We start from the raw sequence: 19,164 nt of genomic DNA on the forward strand, positions 1-19,164 counted from the left end.
CATTACGTGTTGATAAGCTCAGAAAAAGTCTCCCATTGAAAGAAGGCAGCTCTAAAACTACTTAAGAACTGTGGAGATAGAAACATCAATGCTTGGCAAATATCTGACTATTATGGAGTGATTAGTTGAGATTGCCTCTGCCATTGTGACTGACACTGTAAACCTAGTGAGTGGGTTGTTCTTATAGTTCAACAGGCAAGTTCTCTGATGCAACTTTAGTGCAGCAACCTTCCCCACCACCACTTTTATCTGTCATTTGCTGGGGTGGGAGATACCAAGGACTATACAGAGTTTATTGTCTTATCCTAAAGCAATAACTCTTACAATGATGAGTCACATGTGTCCCCAGTAGCTGCCAGAGGAGCTCATTGCTTCATGAGGTAAACTTCAATGTAACTCTGAACAAAAGTAACTGATTGAAAGGTATGTTGGAACCAAATTATGGAGGAGCCTAAATATTAGTATGGGGGATTTCTATTTTATTCTAAAGATAAAAAAAAGAACAGTAAAAGTTTTTGAGTAAGAGAATGGCATGATGAAAGCTGTGCCTTGGGAAAGTTACTTTGGTATCTGGAAGACAGAGGGAAGGCGCAAAGCAGAGAGACCCATAAAAAATTGCATTTCAGGTGAGAAGCGATGAGGGCCTGAGGTTATAACATATTTTCAAATATTGAAAACTAAAATTTCTTTACTTTGTCTTCCATAATGTAAGGTCCTCATATATTAATGCTGAAAGGTATGAAAGATCCTTAGACACACATTTCAGCCTTTCAGATTTATCAGAGTATAGTTTTTTCATAGACAAGGGACAGCTGCATGGTGCAGTAAATGGAACACTGGACTTGGAATCAGGAAGATCTGAGTTCAAATCCAATCTCAGACATTAGCTGTGTGATCCTGGACAAGTCACTTAATCTTTTTGTTTCAGTTTCCATCTGTAAAATGATCTGGAAAAGGAAATGGCCAACTATTCTTGTGTCTTTGCAAAACAACAAAACAAAACAAAATCAAACCAAGGGACTATGAAAAGTCAGGCATGACTTTAAAAAGTGACTGAACAGTTTTTCATACTAATCCAGTCACAAAATGTGAACATAGGAAGGGATCTTAGTGGGCACCTAGTTCCATTGGACTCTGAACAGAAGTTCCCTTTATGACTGTCTGGATTAGTGGTCATATAGGCTTTGCTTTAAGATTTCCAGTAAGGAGAAACCTCAGTGTTTTCTGAAGTAACTATTCCACTTTTGTATACCTCTCATTTTGAGCTATTCTCCTCACATCACACTCAAATATGCCTCTTTGCCAACATCTCCATAGTTCCCACTTCTTGCCTTTTAGCCAAGAAAAACAAGATGAATTCTTTTTCCACATGACAGCCCTTCACACCCTTGAGCACAATTCTCATGTCCTCCCTTCCCTTTCCCTATTCCAAGTCTATCTTCCAGGCTCAACATCCTGATTGCTGATTCAAATGATTCTCATATGGAATATATTTCAGACCTTTCACCTATCAGACATTCTCTTATAGATGCTCTCCATCTTGTTTTTGCTCTGCTCAAAATATGGACCCCAGAACAGAAGGCAGGTATCCAATGTCATCTTGGCTAAGCCAACATATAATTAAATTTATACTTTTCTCATCCAATTGGGCTTCCTAATTTTCATTTTTAGGTCATGGATATTTTTAAATGCATAAAATAAAACACTTGGGATTACAAAGGAAAAGAATTACATTGAAATGCAGTTCCCAAGTATTTAAAAAACAGTCATGGACTGGGGGCCCCAGGTTAACGACCCCTGTCTAGACACTATACTATTCTACATAATCAAGGGCAATTAAATTCCTATCATAAATTCTATACCACCCTGCTTTTGTGATAGTTATAAGCCCAAATTAGCTCCTTAAATTAGGATACAACAGAGTGTAAGGCTCTTGAGTGGATTCTTGTTCAGGCTGAGATTGAACTAGATGGCCACTGGGTCGTGGCCAGTTATGGGATCTGAGCTCTCTAAGACAAGCCAAAGCAGATAGGGTGGAGTCAGAATGTGGATATTTGTCCAGAAATAATGCCAAATGGATGCATCAATAGGCACCTGTCTTACAAAGAATTCTATCATGAAGATGTTATAATTTATTGTGCATATGTCTTCCTAATTAAGGAGAGAGCAGTACCAAATAAAAACCCTAACCTGTAAAATATGATGATCTAAGAATGAATTCCAGGTATAATTGTTTTGTCTGTGAGGACAAAGTTTTCTTGTCCTATTTCAGAAAGTGTTAGTTTGAAATATTCATTTTCCCATTATATTTATGACAGTGTTTATGTATATGAGGAAATAGAATCAAAAAGGTTATAAGATTTTTCCAGAGAGATTGTTGATGGGAATAATATTTATATCCCTTACCTAAAATCAATTCAGCGAGCATTTACTAACCACCTCCTTTGTATAAAACCCTGTGCAAGATGCTGGGTATACAGAAACAAAAAAAAATCATCCTGCATACAACGAACTTGCCATTCCACTGTTGGATGCCACATGCACAGATTACAGAATATAAGGACAACTGAGGAGAGAGTCAACTTTAGTGATAGAGGTTCAGGGGAGAAGCTTCAGGGAGAAGCTGAACCTTGGGAAAAGAGAATGACTCTGAATTGTGGGGATAAGAAAAAATAGCATGCCATCCATGAAAAATACAAAGACCCAGAAAGGAAAGAGGATGTTTCAAGTGTGGGGAATAGCTAATATACTCATTCACATAATGTTCTACATACAGTAGGTGTTTAGTAGAATTTATTGACTTGAATGTATAATTTGATTACAAAAAAGAAAAAGAATATAGCAATTTAGTTCTTGGCTGTCATATTAGTTCTCTTATATTTGACTCCAATTTTGACCTTCATACTTCTGGGGCTTATTTCAGGTCTCCCCATCAGGCTGATGGATGGAGAGAACAAGAAAGAAGGACGAGTGGAGATCTTTGTCAATGGGCAATGGGGAACAATCTGTGATGATGGATGGACTGATAAAGATGCTACTGTGGTTTGTCGGCAGCTTGGCTACAAGTAAGGGATTCTTTTGTTAATATTCAAATGTTCTCACTTTTGACAACTATGGTTCAGCTTTTTACCCTTGTGGACAGCTCTGACTGTTGTAAGGAAAAATTTTCTGTCAAGTTGAAATCTGCCTCTACAACTTCCATCTGTTTGTTGCTCCTAATTCTGGTCAAACAAAACAAGATTAGTTCCTTCTCCACATAATCATCCTTCAAATGCTTAAAGACAACTGTCATATCCAGTCTAAAAATCTTTCAACAGATCCTCATATGGCCTTTTTCCCAGTCCTCCCATTATTCTGGTCACCCTCCTCTGGGCTCACTTTAGCTTGTCTATATGCTTCCTACAATATAATGCCCACCTCCTACTTGGGCAAAACAAAGGTAACTTAGAACCAAGTAGATTTATAATCAAACATTTAATGAATGACTAATTCTAATAGCATATAAACTGTTTGGAAAAAATAGGAAAAGATGAGATCCTACCTAAAAATGGGAAGACATCACCAGAAGGTCCAAGAAGTAATGATCACCTAATCTTCACTCACTGTGTATAATGTTCTCTTGGTTCTGCTCAATTCTTATGTAAGTTTTTCCAGGCTTTTCTGAAATCAACCTGCTCATAATTTCTTATAGAACAATAATATTCCATTACCTTCGTATACCATAATTTATTCAACCATTCCTTATCTCATGGACATCCATTTAATTTCTAGTTCCTTGCTACTACAAAAAGAATTGCTATAAACATTTCTGCACATATAGGTTCTTTTCCCTATGATCTCTTTGTAATACAGACCCAGTAGAAACAGTGCTGGATCAAAGGGTATAAATAGTTTGATAGACCTTTGGGTATAGTTCCAAATTACTGTCCAGAATGGTTGGATCAATTCACAACTCTAATATCAATAGTGATTCAGAACGTTTTTTCATATTACTAGAAATGGCTTTAATTTCTTCATTGGAAAAGCGTTTATATCCTTTGACCATTTAACATTTGGGGAATGGCTTTATAGAAATATAGTCTTAATACCTAACCTCCCCTCCCCAAAACAAAGGGCTTTTATCTGTAGCTTTATCTTCTGATTTCTTCTTTCAGATATATCACTTGGAATATTCTTTATTTCATGACCTGACCTGCCTAATGTTACCCCCATGGGCAAAAGTCAAATTGTACCTCTTAAAAATATTTTTTTCCTTAGGCTGCTTAAATGGAAAATGATGGATAGATCACAGAGCAAAAACATGTCAGGAGTAGGGAGAGACAGGAAGTCTGAAGAGACATTTTGTCCTTTAAAATTTATTTTTTTCTTTTCAAAAAACATTTTTGTATGTTTACCTACTGAACTTTGATTTCTTTATATAGTCTCAAATTCAAGGAAAAGAGGTATTGTCAAGTTTGCATTATTTTCTAACAGTTATAATGAATATTTTAATTCTTAATGATTTTTAATTTCATTGCATGGAGAGTGGCTCAGAATATAGTTCTTTCTTTCTCTGCCTTTGTACAGAATCTTTAAGAGCTGAAGTGTCAAAAAAAAATCATCACTTCTTCACCCTTCTGATGATGTCTTCCCATTTTTAGATAGGCTTCTCTTGGGACAATAAACACACAGTTTAATAGCAGGGCCATATTTTTTGGGGGGGGTACTAATTTATTTTATGAACATGGGAAGAAGTAATAAAGTAATAGGGCAGACAAAAGAACAGAAACTTATGAATCTAGAGGATGGAAGCCCAGGACTGGGTCCCAACTGTGATATACTTTGACACATTAAAAAGGATATTTATATATAATAGGTATCAAGGTGGTACAGTGACTAACATGCTGAGTCTAGAATCAGGAAGATCCGACTGGCTGTATGATCCTGAATAAATTGCAAACTTGCTTCAGTTTTCCCATTCATAACATAGGATCATGAAAGCATCTACCTCCCAGGGTTGCAAAATTAATAAGTGCTTATAGTGCTTACTAGGTGATAGGTATTGTGCTAAGAACTCTACAAATATCTGACATCATCATTGCAACAATTCTGAGAGGTAGGTATTATTATTATACCCACTTTAACAGATGAGGAAATTAATCTTTTAGATTTCTTGGAACTTTTTCATTATGTCTCTGCTCCAGGAATCTCCTCCTACTTTTTTTCTACTTCCTTTTTTCTGTCTTATTCCATTAAATTGAAATTTTATTGAGGAAAAAGACTTTCTTTTTCATATTTGTAATTCCAGTGCTTAGTGCAGTGATTGACAAATAATAGGTGATCAATAAATGTTTATCAACTAATTATGAAAACTAAAGGAAAGTTTAGAGGGCATCATTTTACAGGTCCCCAATGGACTTTCCCTTCTCTGCTTTCCTTTCACTCAATATTTTGAAATTTAACACATCTTCATATCTCTTTAAGTTCTGACTTCTTTGGCAAAAAAAAATTGCCTATTAAAAAAGAAAAGAGATTTTCAGGATTGTACTACTCTGGCTTTGAACAAAAATGGTCATCGGAACCTTCTCTGTTCAAGTGAATTGGATAACTAAATTGTTATCATTCCCTCTCTTATTTATCTAATGACAAGTTTTTCAGTAGAATTTTGTTTGAATTTAATCTGGACTTGTGATCTCATTTTTGTAAGGAATTCCTTGGATAGAAAGTTTTTACCTGAATTCATATCAGTGACTTATTTATATCTCATAGACCAAAAGAATTAAGTGATTTGTCCAGCGCTCCACAGACACTATGCATGAGAGGCAGGACTTGAACCTGGAATCGAGAATCTACTGGAAAAATAAATTATTTTAACAAGCAACTGTGCTGATTGAAATCATGAAAGTTAATTCAGAAGATGGTAGATTAGTAATGAATTATGAAATGAAAATAACGCACTATGATTATTTATTAAGTAAGGTTGCATGTCATTTAGAAAAGAAAAGCCCAATGTGATGATGCTACTATATTTCCAGGGGTCCTGCCAGAGCAAGAACCATGGCCTATTTTGGGGAAGGAAAAGGGCCAATCCATGCAGACAATGTAAAGTGCACTGGGCGTGAGAGGAACCTCGCAGATTGCATCAAACAAGACATCGGAAAGCACAATTGTCGTCACAGTGAGGATGCTGGAGTGATCTGTGACTACTTTGGCAAAAAAGCTTCAGGGAATAGGAATAAAGGTAAGTGACCTGAAGTCATGTAAGGGCCTGGACTGGTGATTTCATGAATACAGAGACTCCCTGAGTGGGAAAATTCCCTCCATCAATTCAGAGCAGCCCCTTTACTACTTCTGGTCTTCTTGAGTTGCCCCAAGCACTCATGCAGCCAACACCTATCAAAGGCAGGTCTGATGATCATACAACTGCATAAGTAAAAGGGAGAAGAAATGGTGGCCATTTGTGGCAAAATTTTAATCTCCTCAGTAGTGTAAAGTAGAAGCAAGTGGAGCTAGATTAAAATGTCATTAGGAACATCTAACAAAATGAAGAAGATTGCAATATAACATAAATAATGTCAATTTGTGGTTCTCAGATTGCAATATAACATAAATAATGTCAATTTGTGGTTCTCTAAGCCTACTATGTTTCTCACAAGGATCTATTTATGTTTAACACCTTTGAGGGCAATCTCAGTATTAAGGGTTGCAGTAGAGTTAGACAGACCCATGTTTAAATTTTGCCTCAGATACTTACTGGCTGTGGGACCCTGGAAAAGTCACTGAATTTCTCACCGCCTCAGTTTCTTCATCTGTGAAAATGAGGATTAAGAATAGCAGTCACTTCCCAGAGTTGTTGTGATGGTCAGCTTAGATTACCTGTGAAGCACTTTGCAAATCTTAAGTGCTACATAAATGCCAATTATTATTATTATTATTATTATTATTATTATTATTATTGGAAAAAAGAGGTTAGCTGGTCATGTGGGTTTGATTTTCTTGTTATTGTTGGTGTTTCCATTTATATTATTGTAGATATTATGAACTTTGCATTCATGATTCTGCTCTCATTATTCTTGTTCAGTCATTTTAGTTGTGTCCAACTCTTTGCAACCCCATTTGGGGTTTTCTTGGCAGAGATACTGGAGTGGTCTGTTATTTTCTTTTCCAGTTAATTTTGCAGATAAAGAAACTGAAGCACACACGGTTAAGTGACTTGACCAGGGTCATATAGCTCCTAAGTGTGCAAGATCATATTTGAACTCAGGTCACCTCCAGGCCTAGCACTCCATCCATTGCATCACTTAGCTGCCCTTTGTATCAGTTCATATGAATCTTCTCATGTTCCTTTGTCTTCATCCTCTTCACCATTTCTTGAAGCACAGTAATAATCAGTGACATTGTGGACCACATTTTGTTTGTCATTCCTCTATTGATAGGCATCTACTTTGTTTCCAGTTCTATGCTGTCACAAAAAGGGCAGCTCCAGCATCTTAGTGCATTTAGGACCTTTCCTTTTATCATCATCTCCTTTGGTTATATGTCCAGCAATGAGATCTCTAGGTCAATGGCTATGAACATTTTGGTCATTCTCTTAGTCTCTAGTTCTGTTTATTTGCATGCTGCTTTTGTTCTGCTCACCTCATTTTGCATTACTTCATGCAAGTCTTTCTGAATTTCTTGGCATCCTTCATGTTTTTCATTTTTATGGCACAAACTTTTTTCCCACAAAGTGAAGAATGACTTCTAAGAATAATTTATTTTTGACTTGACTCTTGACATATCCTTTAATGGTTCTCCATTACCCCTATGATAAAATAAACTTCTCAATCCATTAAGAACCAAAATCCTCCAAAGTCTGGCTCCAGTTCACCCCTTTCCTGCCTCGGTTCACATGACTTTCTTTCATGGAATCTCTCTTTCAACCAAATTGCATTGTAAATTGTTCTTTGACCTTGGTATACCATCTGTCAATTCTGTATGTTCCCAAAGGCTGTGCCCCATGTTTGGCATGCCTACGCTCCTCATCTCTACCTTCCAGAAAGCTTTTCTTCCTTTAGAGCTGAACATCAGTGCTCTTTCCTGTCTCAGGCTGCTTTCTGTTAACTTATCTGTGGCCATGACATATCCCACAGACTTATTCTGATACTGTCCTTGGTATCTGTATGGGGGCAGTTTGCAGGGAGCTGATAATGTAGGGAGAAGACTATGTGCTGAGAATCTTCTGTTAATTCTGTTCTTTCATTGCCCTTGAAGAGATAAAACCAAGTTCTACACAAATCCCTAGATGCATTTTCTATATTTGGATTTAACTATTCTGCATAAATTTCTTCATTTGGAAAAACAGATTTGCATTTTGATCCTTCTAAGTAGTGTGACATATAAAAAATCCAAGAGACATGGTTTGTGGGTAATTAATCATTTTATTGATTATTCTAGCATATAATTAATAAAAGGAGTCAGTGACATTCAAATGCCTCTCATGGAATCCACTCAATGCTTATGTGCCTTTAGAAGACTGGGTATTCCTGAAGGGGGCAATCAATTCTAATTGATTAATAAGTAGTGAGAGAGAATGAATATCATAAGAGGTGAATCCATTCTAATGAGGGGACGAAGGATATGGCTTTGATCGTGTCATTTACTTCCAAATCATCCCCAACCTTGTGTGATCTAGATAAAACATCTACCCTCTGCCCAAACCTACCCAAGTGGAACACAGTGGGCCAGAATTCACTTTAGATTCAATTCTTTATAAGGTTTTCTAATTGGATGAGACAACTCCATCTAGATAAGATAGTCTAGATGGGATAAATTTTTGAAAAAGGTCAGCGATCTCCCCAATAATTTGTTATTTAACCAAACATAATCATTAATGATGATGATGTTGTCATCCTTTGATAAAAATTATCATTAGCATTCTCTTTTTGTGTTTTGCAATCAGAGTTGAAAACGTGGAAATAAATATCATGAAAATTTCCCTTGTATTTCCATAGCTCTGTATTCAGAAGACCAGGTTCAAATCCCACTTCTAATGCTTCCTGCCTGTGTGACTTTGAACAAGTAACTTAGCCACCATAAACCTGTTTTCTCTTCTATAATATGGCTAACTCTAGATCTAGAATCCTATGATTGCTCCCTCCACTAGTATAGATTATCTTTTACACTTTCTCATCCTGTGTAATCCTTGTCCTTCTCTTCCTTCCCTCTGTTCCACTTCCACATCGCTCTCAGTAATAACCTCTTATTTGACTATAACATTTGAGTTTCTCCCAGGGTATCCATTTTTAGGGGTTGCGGGGAGGGGATACTGACCATTCTTCATTCCTCTTCTACTTCTGTTTCTGTATCTGCAGACTTTGGTGGGCATTTCTCCCAATCCTTCATTTTTTAGGTCCATCTTATAATTTCCCTCATATAATGCCTCTCTTATAAGCTCCTTGAGGGCAAGAACTATCTTTTTTCTTTTTGAAAATTTGTATATTGTATTTCTCCCAATTACATGTAAAAAACAATTTTCACATTTAATATTAGTTTTTTAAAATTTTGAGTTCTAAATTTTTTCTCTCCCCCCCCTCCTTCCTTGAGTAGGTAAGCAATTAGATATAGGTTATACATGTGCAGTCAGGAAAAACAGATTTCCATATTAGACACGTTGTGAAAGAAAACACAAAAAAGAAAAAGAAACAACTAAAAGTATGTTTCAATCTGATTTAGACTCTATCAGTTCTGTCTCTGGAGATGGATAGTATTTTTCATCATAAGCCTTAAAAAATTATCTTGGATCATTGTATTGCTGAAAATAGCTTAATAATTACTTAGTTGAAGAAGAACACAGTTAATCATTGCTATAATCATGTACAATGTTTTCCTGGTTCTGCTCACTTCACTTTGCTTTCCAATAAAATCAACTCAGCAGGTGGACTTCACGAGGCTGAGGGCATCCAACAGACCTCAAGTCCATCAATGAGTCATGAAAGCATAGCATAGATTTAGAACCAGATGGCACTTTAAGGGACATATAAATCTTTCATTTTGTAGTTTAAGAAAACCGAGGTTTAGAGAGGTTATACAGGTAGAAAATGAATTTATATAGGCAGAAAAGAGCAGAATAAACTGTGAAGCCAATATTCAAGATCACAGAATTATGGATTAGGGATAATAAAAGATGCTGGATGTAATTTCATCTACCTCCCTCATTTTACAAACGCTGAAACTGAAGCCCACTGAGGCATTGAGACTAGCCCAAAGTTTCATGAATAATAGCTATCATTTCTAGGGTGCTTTCCATAGAAAGGGTTCAAACCTGACTTTTCTGACTCCAAATCCAGGGCTATTTCTCTTCCCAAATTCTTCTCCTTCCTAGGCAGATAGCTGCCAGATCTATCTATCTAGTCCTAGTTTCTCTCAGGAACTCAAATCCTACACCCCTTCTGCTTGCTGGAGATTTGCAGCTGCGCCTGGAACCCTTTAAGTCCAACACTGAACTCATCATCTGGCCTGACTTAAACTGCCCTCCCCCAAATCTCCTTCCGTCTCTTAAAGGCCACCCAGGCATCAGTGACTCCCACCTGTCCTTCTCCTCACATCCATCCAGTTGCCAAATCCAGTTGATCCTTCCAGAGATGGATATTGGTTCTTTTTTCGACATTTTTGCAGTTAGTTTTGCTGTCCCATTGTGTTTCCTTAATCTATCCCCCTGGCAGCCGACAGATCATTTCCCTAAGGTCTCACCTTGCACCAACATCTCACCTTGCCAATCCCCTGCTTTCAAATCTGTGGTCCCCTATTGCCTTAAGGATAAATACAAACTTTTCAAATCTCCTTCATTTTGACTCTATCTTACCTTTCTAGACTTATTGCAAGTTATTTTCCTAAGTAAATTGTAAATGTCAATCAAACTGGATAATTTCACTACTTCCCAAAGTCATCATTCTATCTACCTCTAAGGTCTGTGGGATAAAAGCAAAGTGAATAGGATCTAGAAGACCAAAATGCCAGATTTATATCCCATCTTGGGCATTTACTGTTTTTGTGATTTTGGGGGAGGAGGAGAAGGAGAAAGAGGAGGTGAAAGAGAAGGCAAAAGAGGAGAAGAAGGAGGAGGACTGTGACAAGGAGGAAGAAGGGGTTAGGAGACACACAAAGCACCTTGGCTGAGTTAGAAAAATGTAGGCACTTAAGATTAGAAAAGGAGTCATTTTTTCCAGGAAAGACAGTCCAGTTTGTAGTTTTAAATGTGTGGGAACATGTATGTCCCTGGCCTGAGGGGCCCTCCAACAGTAATATGAGAGTTTAATGAATGGCCTGTTTCTACTCTAGATTCCCTTTCATCTGTTTGTGGTCTGAGGTTACTCCACAGAAGGCAGAAGAGGATCATTGGTGGGAAAAACTCTTTACGGTAAAATGATACTTAACAGAGGAATTGTCCCTAGGTGCCAATTTAAAAAAATAATGTTCTCAGAGTTACACATGGCCCTTATCTCTCCAGTTAAGTTAGTTAGTTCTACCTTTGGCATTGTGTTTTCTATAGTAAACATAAAGAAAGGAGCCATGGCAGTATTGATGGTTAATGAACTATATTGCTCTGGGCTTCCTGTCATCAAGGAGTGCTAGGACGCTGCGTTCTCCAGGGCTGGCCCCTGTCACTACTAGTTTCTCTCCTTAATGAAAAAGTTTTGGGTGACAGATTTTATCTGTCATCCCAGGATCTACCCTACTTAATTTGGCATGACAAGTATCTACACTGGTCTCAGAGTGATACCGTGTTTGACCACAAATATTCTTGACAACTACTGTAAAGTCATAAAAAGACAGATCAAGGACTAGAAGGGACCTCAAAGGCCATCTGGTCAATTCCTTCTTTTGCAGATGTAGAAACTAAGACTCAGGGAGGTGACCAATGACTTTGCCCAGAGTCATTCAGGGAACTAGCATCAGAGGCAAGATTTGAACCCAGGTCCTCTGGCAAGAAAAATCAATGTTTTTTTTCCTGTACTATGGCTTTCTGCCTAGGACAGAGAAAGGAGTTGTGATCTGAGTCAGCGAAGGAAATTTCCATTCCAAAGAAATCCTGGATTTCATATTTAAGTATTGTAGTATATAAACTAACAAGCGAAGTCTCTACAGTCCTAAAAGCTCACAGTGCATTTTTCTCACAATAGTCCTACAATAGTAGAGGCATCATTATCCTTCCTTTATAGATAAGAAAATTGAGCCCCAGTGCTTTGTCAAAGATCAAGTTAACAAGTGAGTGGCAGGCTTTGTACCCAGGTCTTCTGACAACAGATTTGGGGATTTCTCTACTGCAGCTTTGTCCTACTCTATGCAGGTATCCCTTGATTTATGAAATTAAGGTTTCCCAAAACTTATGTGACAGGACTAACGTGACATAGCAGAGGATGTTCAAGATTTGTCACTCTATAGTGAGCCTATGCTCAAATAATGAATAATGCAGTTGTTCCGGCACCACATTGTTCCTTTGTGGAATCCTCAGTCCACTCCCTGTGAAATGAGAATGATAGTTCTTTTACTCCAGATTTCATAGATTTACTATGAGAAAAAGACTTTGTAAAGTGAAAACCCCTACAGAAATAGAAGCCCTTCTAATGGGGCGATTTGGAAGGGTTCAGCTTCCTTACAATGATAGGGGCCTGTATGCTGTCAGATTGCTTATTCAGGCTTAGGCAAGAGGCACAAAATAAAGAAAGAGCAACTTGAGAGAGGATTAAATGTGTTTTCAAGTAGGCTGGAGGAAGCAGGGAGGGCAGGAGCCTGTAAGCAAATCTCAGAGGTTACTAATGGGTGACATTCTCAGGTTGGCAGCAGCAAGGAGATTAAATAATGTTCCAACCCCCATGCTCCAACCACAGGGCCAGACACCTCCGAGACATTCCAGTCACTTGACTCTTGGCTCTGGTCCTGAGAGAACTTTCCTCTCTATTCCTGTCCCCTTCCCCCTTTCTGGATGATTTGATAAAGGACACAAATACAGACACATTTGGCATTTCTGGTCCTTAGGGGCGGCTGGCCCTGGCAGGTGGCCCTGCGGCTGAAGCTATCCCATGGAGACCGCAGACTTCTTTGTGGGGCCACACTTATTAGCAGCTGCTGGGTGCTTACTGCAGCTCACTGCTTCAAGAGGTAAGTGTTCCCTGTTATGTAACCAATAAAACAATTAAAAAAACACTAATAATATAGAGTGGAAGGAGCAGAACATTGTATTTAATAACTATAAAACTAGGTTTTGTCATTGAATTACAACTATATGTGGAAATAATACCCTAAAGAAATCGGACTGAAAAATTGTACTAAGTAATTTTAGAAATATGCCTTCCCCCTCTTGACATAGTGTGGGGGAAAATTGTATATACGTTGTCAAAAGTTGTTGCTGGATTATTTTTGCTTTCTGATAAGAGATAAGGTCATTAACAAAAGGCATCGATGAAACATATTTAACATAGTAACATGGAATAATAATTTATTTTTAATAATAGCTTTTTATTTTCAAAATACATGCAAAGATAGGTTTTCAACATTCATCGTTGCAAAATCTTGTGTTCATAGAATAGTAATTTATAGTATTTTTCTGTTTACAAAGTACTTTTCAAACATCTCACTTGAACTGCATAACAACCCTGGGAGTCAAGTTCATTTTGCAGACGAGGAAACTGAAGTTCACAGAGTATCAGTGACTTTTCCTGGTCACACAATGACTAAGCACTGGAGGCAGGGTTTATATCTTTGCTTGCCTGCTTCCCTCTCCAGCATTCTATCCCCCTTGCCAGACTCCCCTTGGCTATGTTGACTTCCCTTGAACAGCTTAGACTCCTTGTTGCTCCAGTCATTTTCCACTCTCCAGGTGCCAGATAGTGAATCAGGATCTAATGAGAGGCCTCTGGATCTGTTGTCATAGTGATGTAGTGATAGATAAAGGTCAGTCTCATGAGGAGGCAAGGTAAGACAAGAGGAGGCTACTGATGCTAATGATACACCTGGCCAGGGATAGGGTCTGTTGTGAAGTAAGAATTAACAGGAATGGGTCACTGACTGACTGTGAAGGGAATGAGTAAGAGGAAGCACTCGGAGATGTCTCCTATTCAAATAGGGACAGAAGCACCTAAGAGAGCCAGCCTAGTTCTTGTAAATCTGATCAACTTAAACCAAGAAGAGAGAAGGGAGAAAACTACCCTTATTCCCCTCAATTCTAGTGCCTTCTCTTTGAAATCATTTCCAATTCATCCTCTCTATCTCTAGCTTGAAACAGCATGTTGTCTTCCTCCATTAGACTGTGAACTCAGTGACAGCAGGGAGCCTTTGCCTTTCTTTGTATCTTTAGCTCTTTGCAGAGAATGCAGCATACAGTAGATACTTAATAAGTGCTTGTTTATTTGATTTGAGGAGGGAAATTAAAATTGTTCTGTCATTGGGTCTCGTGACTAGAATATCTGTAGAAGATACATAATATTTAAAAGGAACAGGTTGATTTATAAGGGGGTAGGCAGAGAGAATAGAGCAGAAAAGTCAGAAGATAGATTCCTATGAGGAATTTTAGGAATCTGGGAGAGAAACATGATGGAACACATTTGGGTGAGGATCAGTGGAGGGAAACAGAGATGATTCTGTTCTGGGAGTTTGCCATAGACCACTTGGATAGGTTGAGCAAACAAACAAGGGATTCTGGAGAGAGATCATAAACCTGGCACAGAGGGATGATGTCTGAGTTATGGAGGTCTCAGTTCTCTTGACAGCTGCAAGAGCTCTCTCTACCCAAAGCCAAACAACAAATCAACTTTTAATTTCCCTTAATAATTTAAGGGGAAAACAAGGGGAGTTTTTTGGTTGAAGCTGATGATACAAAACGAACCAGGTGACTGAAGTAGAAAGAATGGGCACACTAAAAGAAATTGATTGCCAGCCTTACTCCATTTCCTTGGAATGGAAAAGGAGAGGAAAGCTAGTCAGAATTTGAAATATTTCCTAGAATTATGGAAAACAGATTTCAAAGGACTCAAGAGAAGAAGAAGGGTTTCCATGGCTAAAATTTTTACAGAATAATCCAGTTTGAGAAGGATGGCTAATTGTTAAGGTCAAAGGACAAAGGTTACATTCAGTGCAATCAGGAGGTAATATTGCTCATGATGCAGTCTCTTTCGGCACACAGAAGTTACTTCTGGGGCTCTCAAGTAATACCTCCTGGTACAGGTAAAGGACCTTTGTCCTTTGACCCTAACAGGTAATTCAAGAACAAAATGAGATATTCATGGGCAATGAAACTAAGGGCATGAAATTGAAGGTGATTGCACTATTCTTGAAAAAATAGTGTCAGCGATGGTGAAGCTCAGGAAAGCTAGGTACAACAAAAACCTTTTTAAAATCTCTCCTGGGGAAGGATCTAAGATATTAGAACCAAAAAAAAAAAAAAAAAAAAAAGATATTAGGACCACAGCTTGGGATGGATGACATAATAACAGATGGCCAAAAGTATGCAAAAGAATTCAACTTTTGCAAAAGTTTCTTCAGTTTCCTCTGCAATGAAAAAGACTTCTAGGTGGGAAAGATCAGGAAACAAGGTGTTTAATAAGGAATTGAAACCCGATTGCCTTTAGTAAGCTTGTCTCAAAAGCCAAACAAAGGACATACCAGGTTACTTAAATAACTGATGAATGTGATTTCTGAACAACCACTATCAAGGATCTTGAGATTGTGAAGAGAATGAAGGAGATGCCATAGGATTTAGGAGGAAAAATTTCCCAATTTCTCAAAATTTATAGTTTGGAATTTATAAATTCAAGATCAGTGAATCTCACTTTTATTTCCAACAAAATGTTAGCTTGTTAAATTATTAGTAACAAATATTAAAGTGTTAATTATTGCCAGATGTTAAATATATGTCAGATATTAAAGGGGATAATTTATGTGCATTTAGAAAGGGAAGCAGCACAAAAAGCAGCATTATAACTCCATCCAGACTAACTTCATTTTTGTTTTTGTGAGAGTTAGACTAGCAGGTTCAGAAGAATTCTGTGGTTACAGTTAATCTGCGTTTCAGCAAAATATCTGAATAAATTTCTCCTGTTATGTTTGTGAAAGAGGATACAGAGATGTCAGCACAGTTAAGCAGATTCAGAAATAATTGCATGGTCAGCTCCAGAAGCAGCTAGTTTGATGTTATCCTGGTAGTAGGTCTCTAGCAAAGTGCTTCAGGGAATCTTTCTTTGATGAAAGATTAGGTGTTTTGAATGTAGATATATATGGCATGTTTGTGAAATCTACAGGTTGCATAAGCCTGGTAGAGATTGCTGATACGGTGTATGAGAGAGTCAGGATCCAAATCGTCTTGCTGGTCAGAATAATATGTCAATTTTAAAATTATAAACTTAACAATTGATTCATACTTGTTAATTAACCAATTGCTCATTGCTAATATACTCCTATTAACACCAGTAAAGCACCTGCAGTTTCTCTGAGATCGGTAATCTCCCCACAAAAACAGATCATTGGGTTCTTGTTCTACAAGTGAGAAAAAACTGAAGCCCCAAAAAGGGGATGTGACTCCAAATCTAGCTCTCTTTGTCCTGTACTTGTAGCAAGACAGACATTGGTGTGTGCACATTCATTAGTGATTTCATGAATTTCTGTGGCATATATTCTCATTGTCTCCAGAGGTAGTGAGACTGGAAGCCATAGCTAGGTATGCACAGATGGGTAGCCTTTCCGTCTTGGTAGAGCTGACCAAGCTTTGCCAGCAACCTGGCCAAGCTTTAGGTAAGTCAGAGTCACCTTTTTGTCACCATTGGAGAATGACTCCATTGGAATGTCTGAAATACATTGTTCATATTAATATACCAGATATGCACCTTCCTAATGTCAATCATGTGCAGCTCAGAATATCTCTTTTATAGTCTGCATAAGATGATGAAAATACCAACTGGAAAGAAGACAAGCAGATAATAATATTCAATAAGATGTTAATGGGTCCTTAAATATGATACAAGACTCTTTTAATAAACTCCAAGGAGAGGAAGATTATTCCTGAGATATATCCCACTGGGTTTGAAGCCTGTCTCAGATTTCTTGTGACTTCCTGTTTTGTAATTTCTAAGGAGGTAGGTCAACAAATATTATGAACAGGAAATTTGTAAATAGTCATAAGACAAGATTACCCATGAAAAGTGAACCTAGTATTGTGTTTTCTTGGTAATATAGGCTCTGGATTCACTTTTCCAGCTCCTGCTTCCACTGATGGATCCAGGATCCTAGAACCTACTGACTGACAACTTCTCCATTCAAAGTTCTAGGGCAAATCTGGAGGAATGGAAGATGTTAGTCCAGAGTTCCCTTCCCTACTGGCATGCTCATCATTGATTATCAATTGACATCAATTAACCAGACAAATTTAATTATTTTTTAAAAATAGATATTTACTAAGTGATATAGTAAGAACAGTTGGTGTAAAATCAGCTTCTTAAACTATGGTTCGTGACCCTGTGTGGGATTTCATAAATGACTGTAGGGGTTGTGAAATTATGATTTATTATCAGTAAATGTTTGATTTTTATACCTATTTTAAATGCTATGTATCTGGGGTTATGCAAAATTTCTCGGACAAAAAGGGGTCATGAGTGGAAAAAGTTTAAGAAGCCCTAAAATAAAACATGCCTCTAAAATGGGAATATACTTTCCTACAAGGACATTTAGAGTCCAAAAGAAAGTGGGCTTGAGCTTAGAGAGAACATGTGACAAAAAGGTAAGGTAATTCATAGCTCTTAGTTGCCGGAAGACTACTATTCCCTTTGTGGAGTCTTCATAAAGTTCCCCTTAGGTATTTAGTGTTGCTTTAAAAAAAAAAAAAAAAAAAAAAAAAAGGCTTTTTTTTTTGTTTGTTTTTGCCAATATGGACAAAATTAGTGCAATAAATTGCCTACCTAACTTCACCAAAATATTTAATTCAACAGATATTAATTTGTGTAATTGATTGGTATTTGTTTAAAATAATGCAAAAATCATATATATGTTTGATTTTCTGAAACTATTTAATTGCATTGAAGACATTCTACTTGAAAGCAAAAGGCAAATTAATTATAAGGCCATAGATTTAAAGATAGAAGATTCCCTAGAAGTCATGTAGTTCAACCCTTTATTTTATAGAGAAGGAAACTGAGACCCAGAGAAGATGAGTCATTTGCCCAAAGCCACATGGATAATGTCAGAGGTGAGATCTAAAGCCAGGTCCTCCTGACTCTAAACTCTTGCTCTTTTTATTGTGCTATGAGAGTTCAATGCACTTTTATAAAAAGTTTTTTTTTTAATTTTCGATGTTATTTTATTTTCCCAAATACATGTAAAGATAGTTTTCAACATTCATTTTATAAGACTTTGTGTTCCAATTTTTCTCCCTCCTTCCCTTCTCTCCCCCTTCCCAACACAGCAATCTGATATTGATTAAATATGTGCTATCAAATTTCCATATTTGTCATGTTGTGCAAGAAAAATCAGACCAAAAGGGAAAAAAATCCACAAAAATGCTCCAAGACACACAGCTACTAAATGTCTGAGGTAAGATTTTGTCTGCCTAATTCTCAGACTTCATCTTTGCCTCATAAGCATGTGATTTAAGCATAGGCATCAAGGACAGCCAGTACTGGGAGCTTGCCTTCACTTTATTGCTTGTGGAAGGAGCCTGCATAGAGGGTGGGATGATCTGGATTTGATTCCAGATTCAAACACCTCCTCACCGTGTGGTCTCAAGCAAGTCATTTCTCCTCCCTGGGCCTCATCTCAGCTATAAAATGATGAGCTCTTTTTAGCTCCAAATTCTCTGTTTCTAGATCCTCAGTCATTTAGGGCAGCCACCTATAGAAAAGAAAACAGATATCTTTTTTATTTTGATTTGCTTAACTAATGCTGTCAGCCAGGATCAGTCTATAAACTAGGGGCGGCCAGCAGTGTCACTAACAGTATTGCAGGGAGGTGGTCATATGCTCTGGGACTTACAGCTGGAAAGGACCATAGGATGAGAAAGTGAGGGCTAGAGAAGTCACGTAACTTGTCCAAAGCAACATTTGAATCCAGTTCTTCCTAACTTCAATTCCAATTCTCTCCATTACCTGAGGTTTGCATCCCAGTTTCCTGATGGCTTCTGTACCATTTGTGTCAGAGATACTAGTGTCACTATGATTTAAATAG

The 19,164-nt window shown here is 37.5% G+C and overlaps 1 protein-coding gene across 1 annotated transcript in view; it reads left to right on the forward strand.

Moving 5' to 3' along the window:
• The window catches only part of PRSS12 (serine protease 12), a 91,999-nt gene that overhangs the window by 60,373 nt on the left and 12,462 nt on the right, over positions 1-19,164 (forward strand). The window contains exons 8-11 of the mRNA XM_023505642.2: positions 2,924-3,065; positions 6,015-6,220; positions 11,299-11,377; positions 12,997-13,119. Of these exons, the coding sequence (XP_023361410.1) occupies positions 2,924-3,065; positions 6,015-6,220; positions 11,299-11,377; positions 12,997-13,119 (550 nt within the window). The remainder of the gene's footprint in view (positions 1-2,923; positions 3,066-6,014; positions 6,221-11,298; positions 11,378-12,996; positions 13,120-19,164) is intronic.

This window comes from Sarcophilus harrisii, chromosome 6 (genome assembly GCF_902635505.1).
Source record: "Sarcophilus harrisii chromosome 6, mSarHar1.11, whole genome shotgun sequence".
Lineage (NCBI taxonomy): Eukaryota > Metazoa > Chordata > Mammalia > Dasyuromorphia > Dasyuridae > Sarcophilus > Sarcophilus harrisii.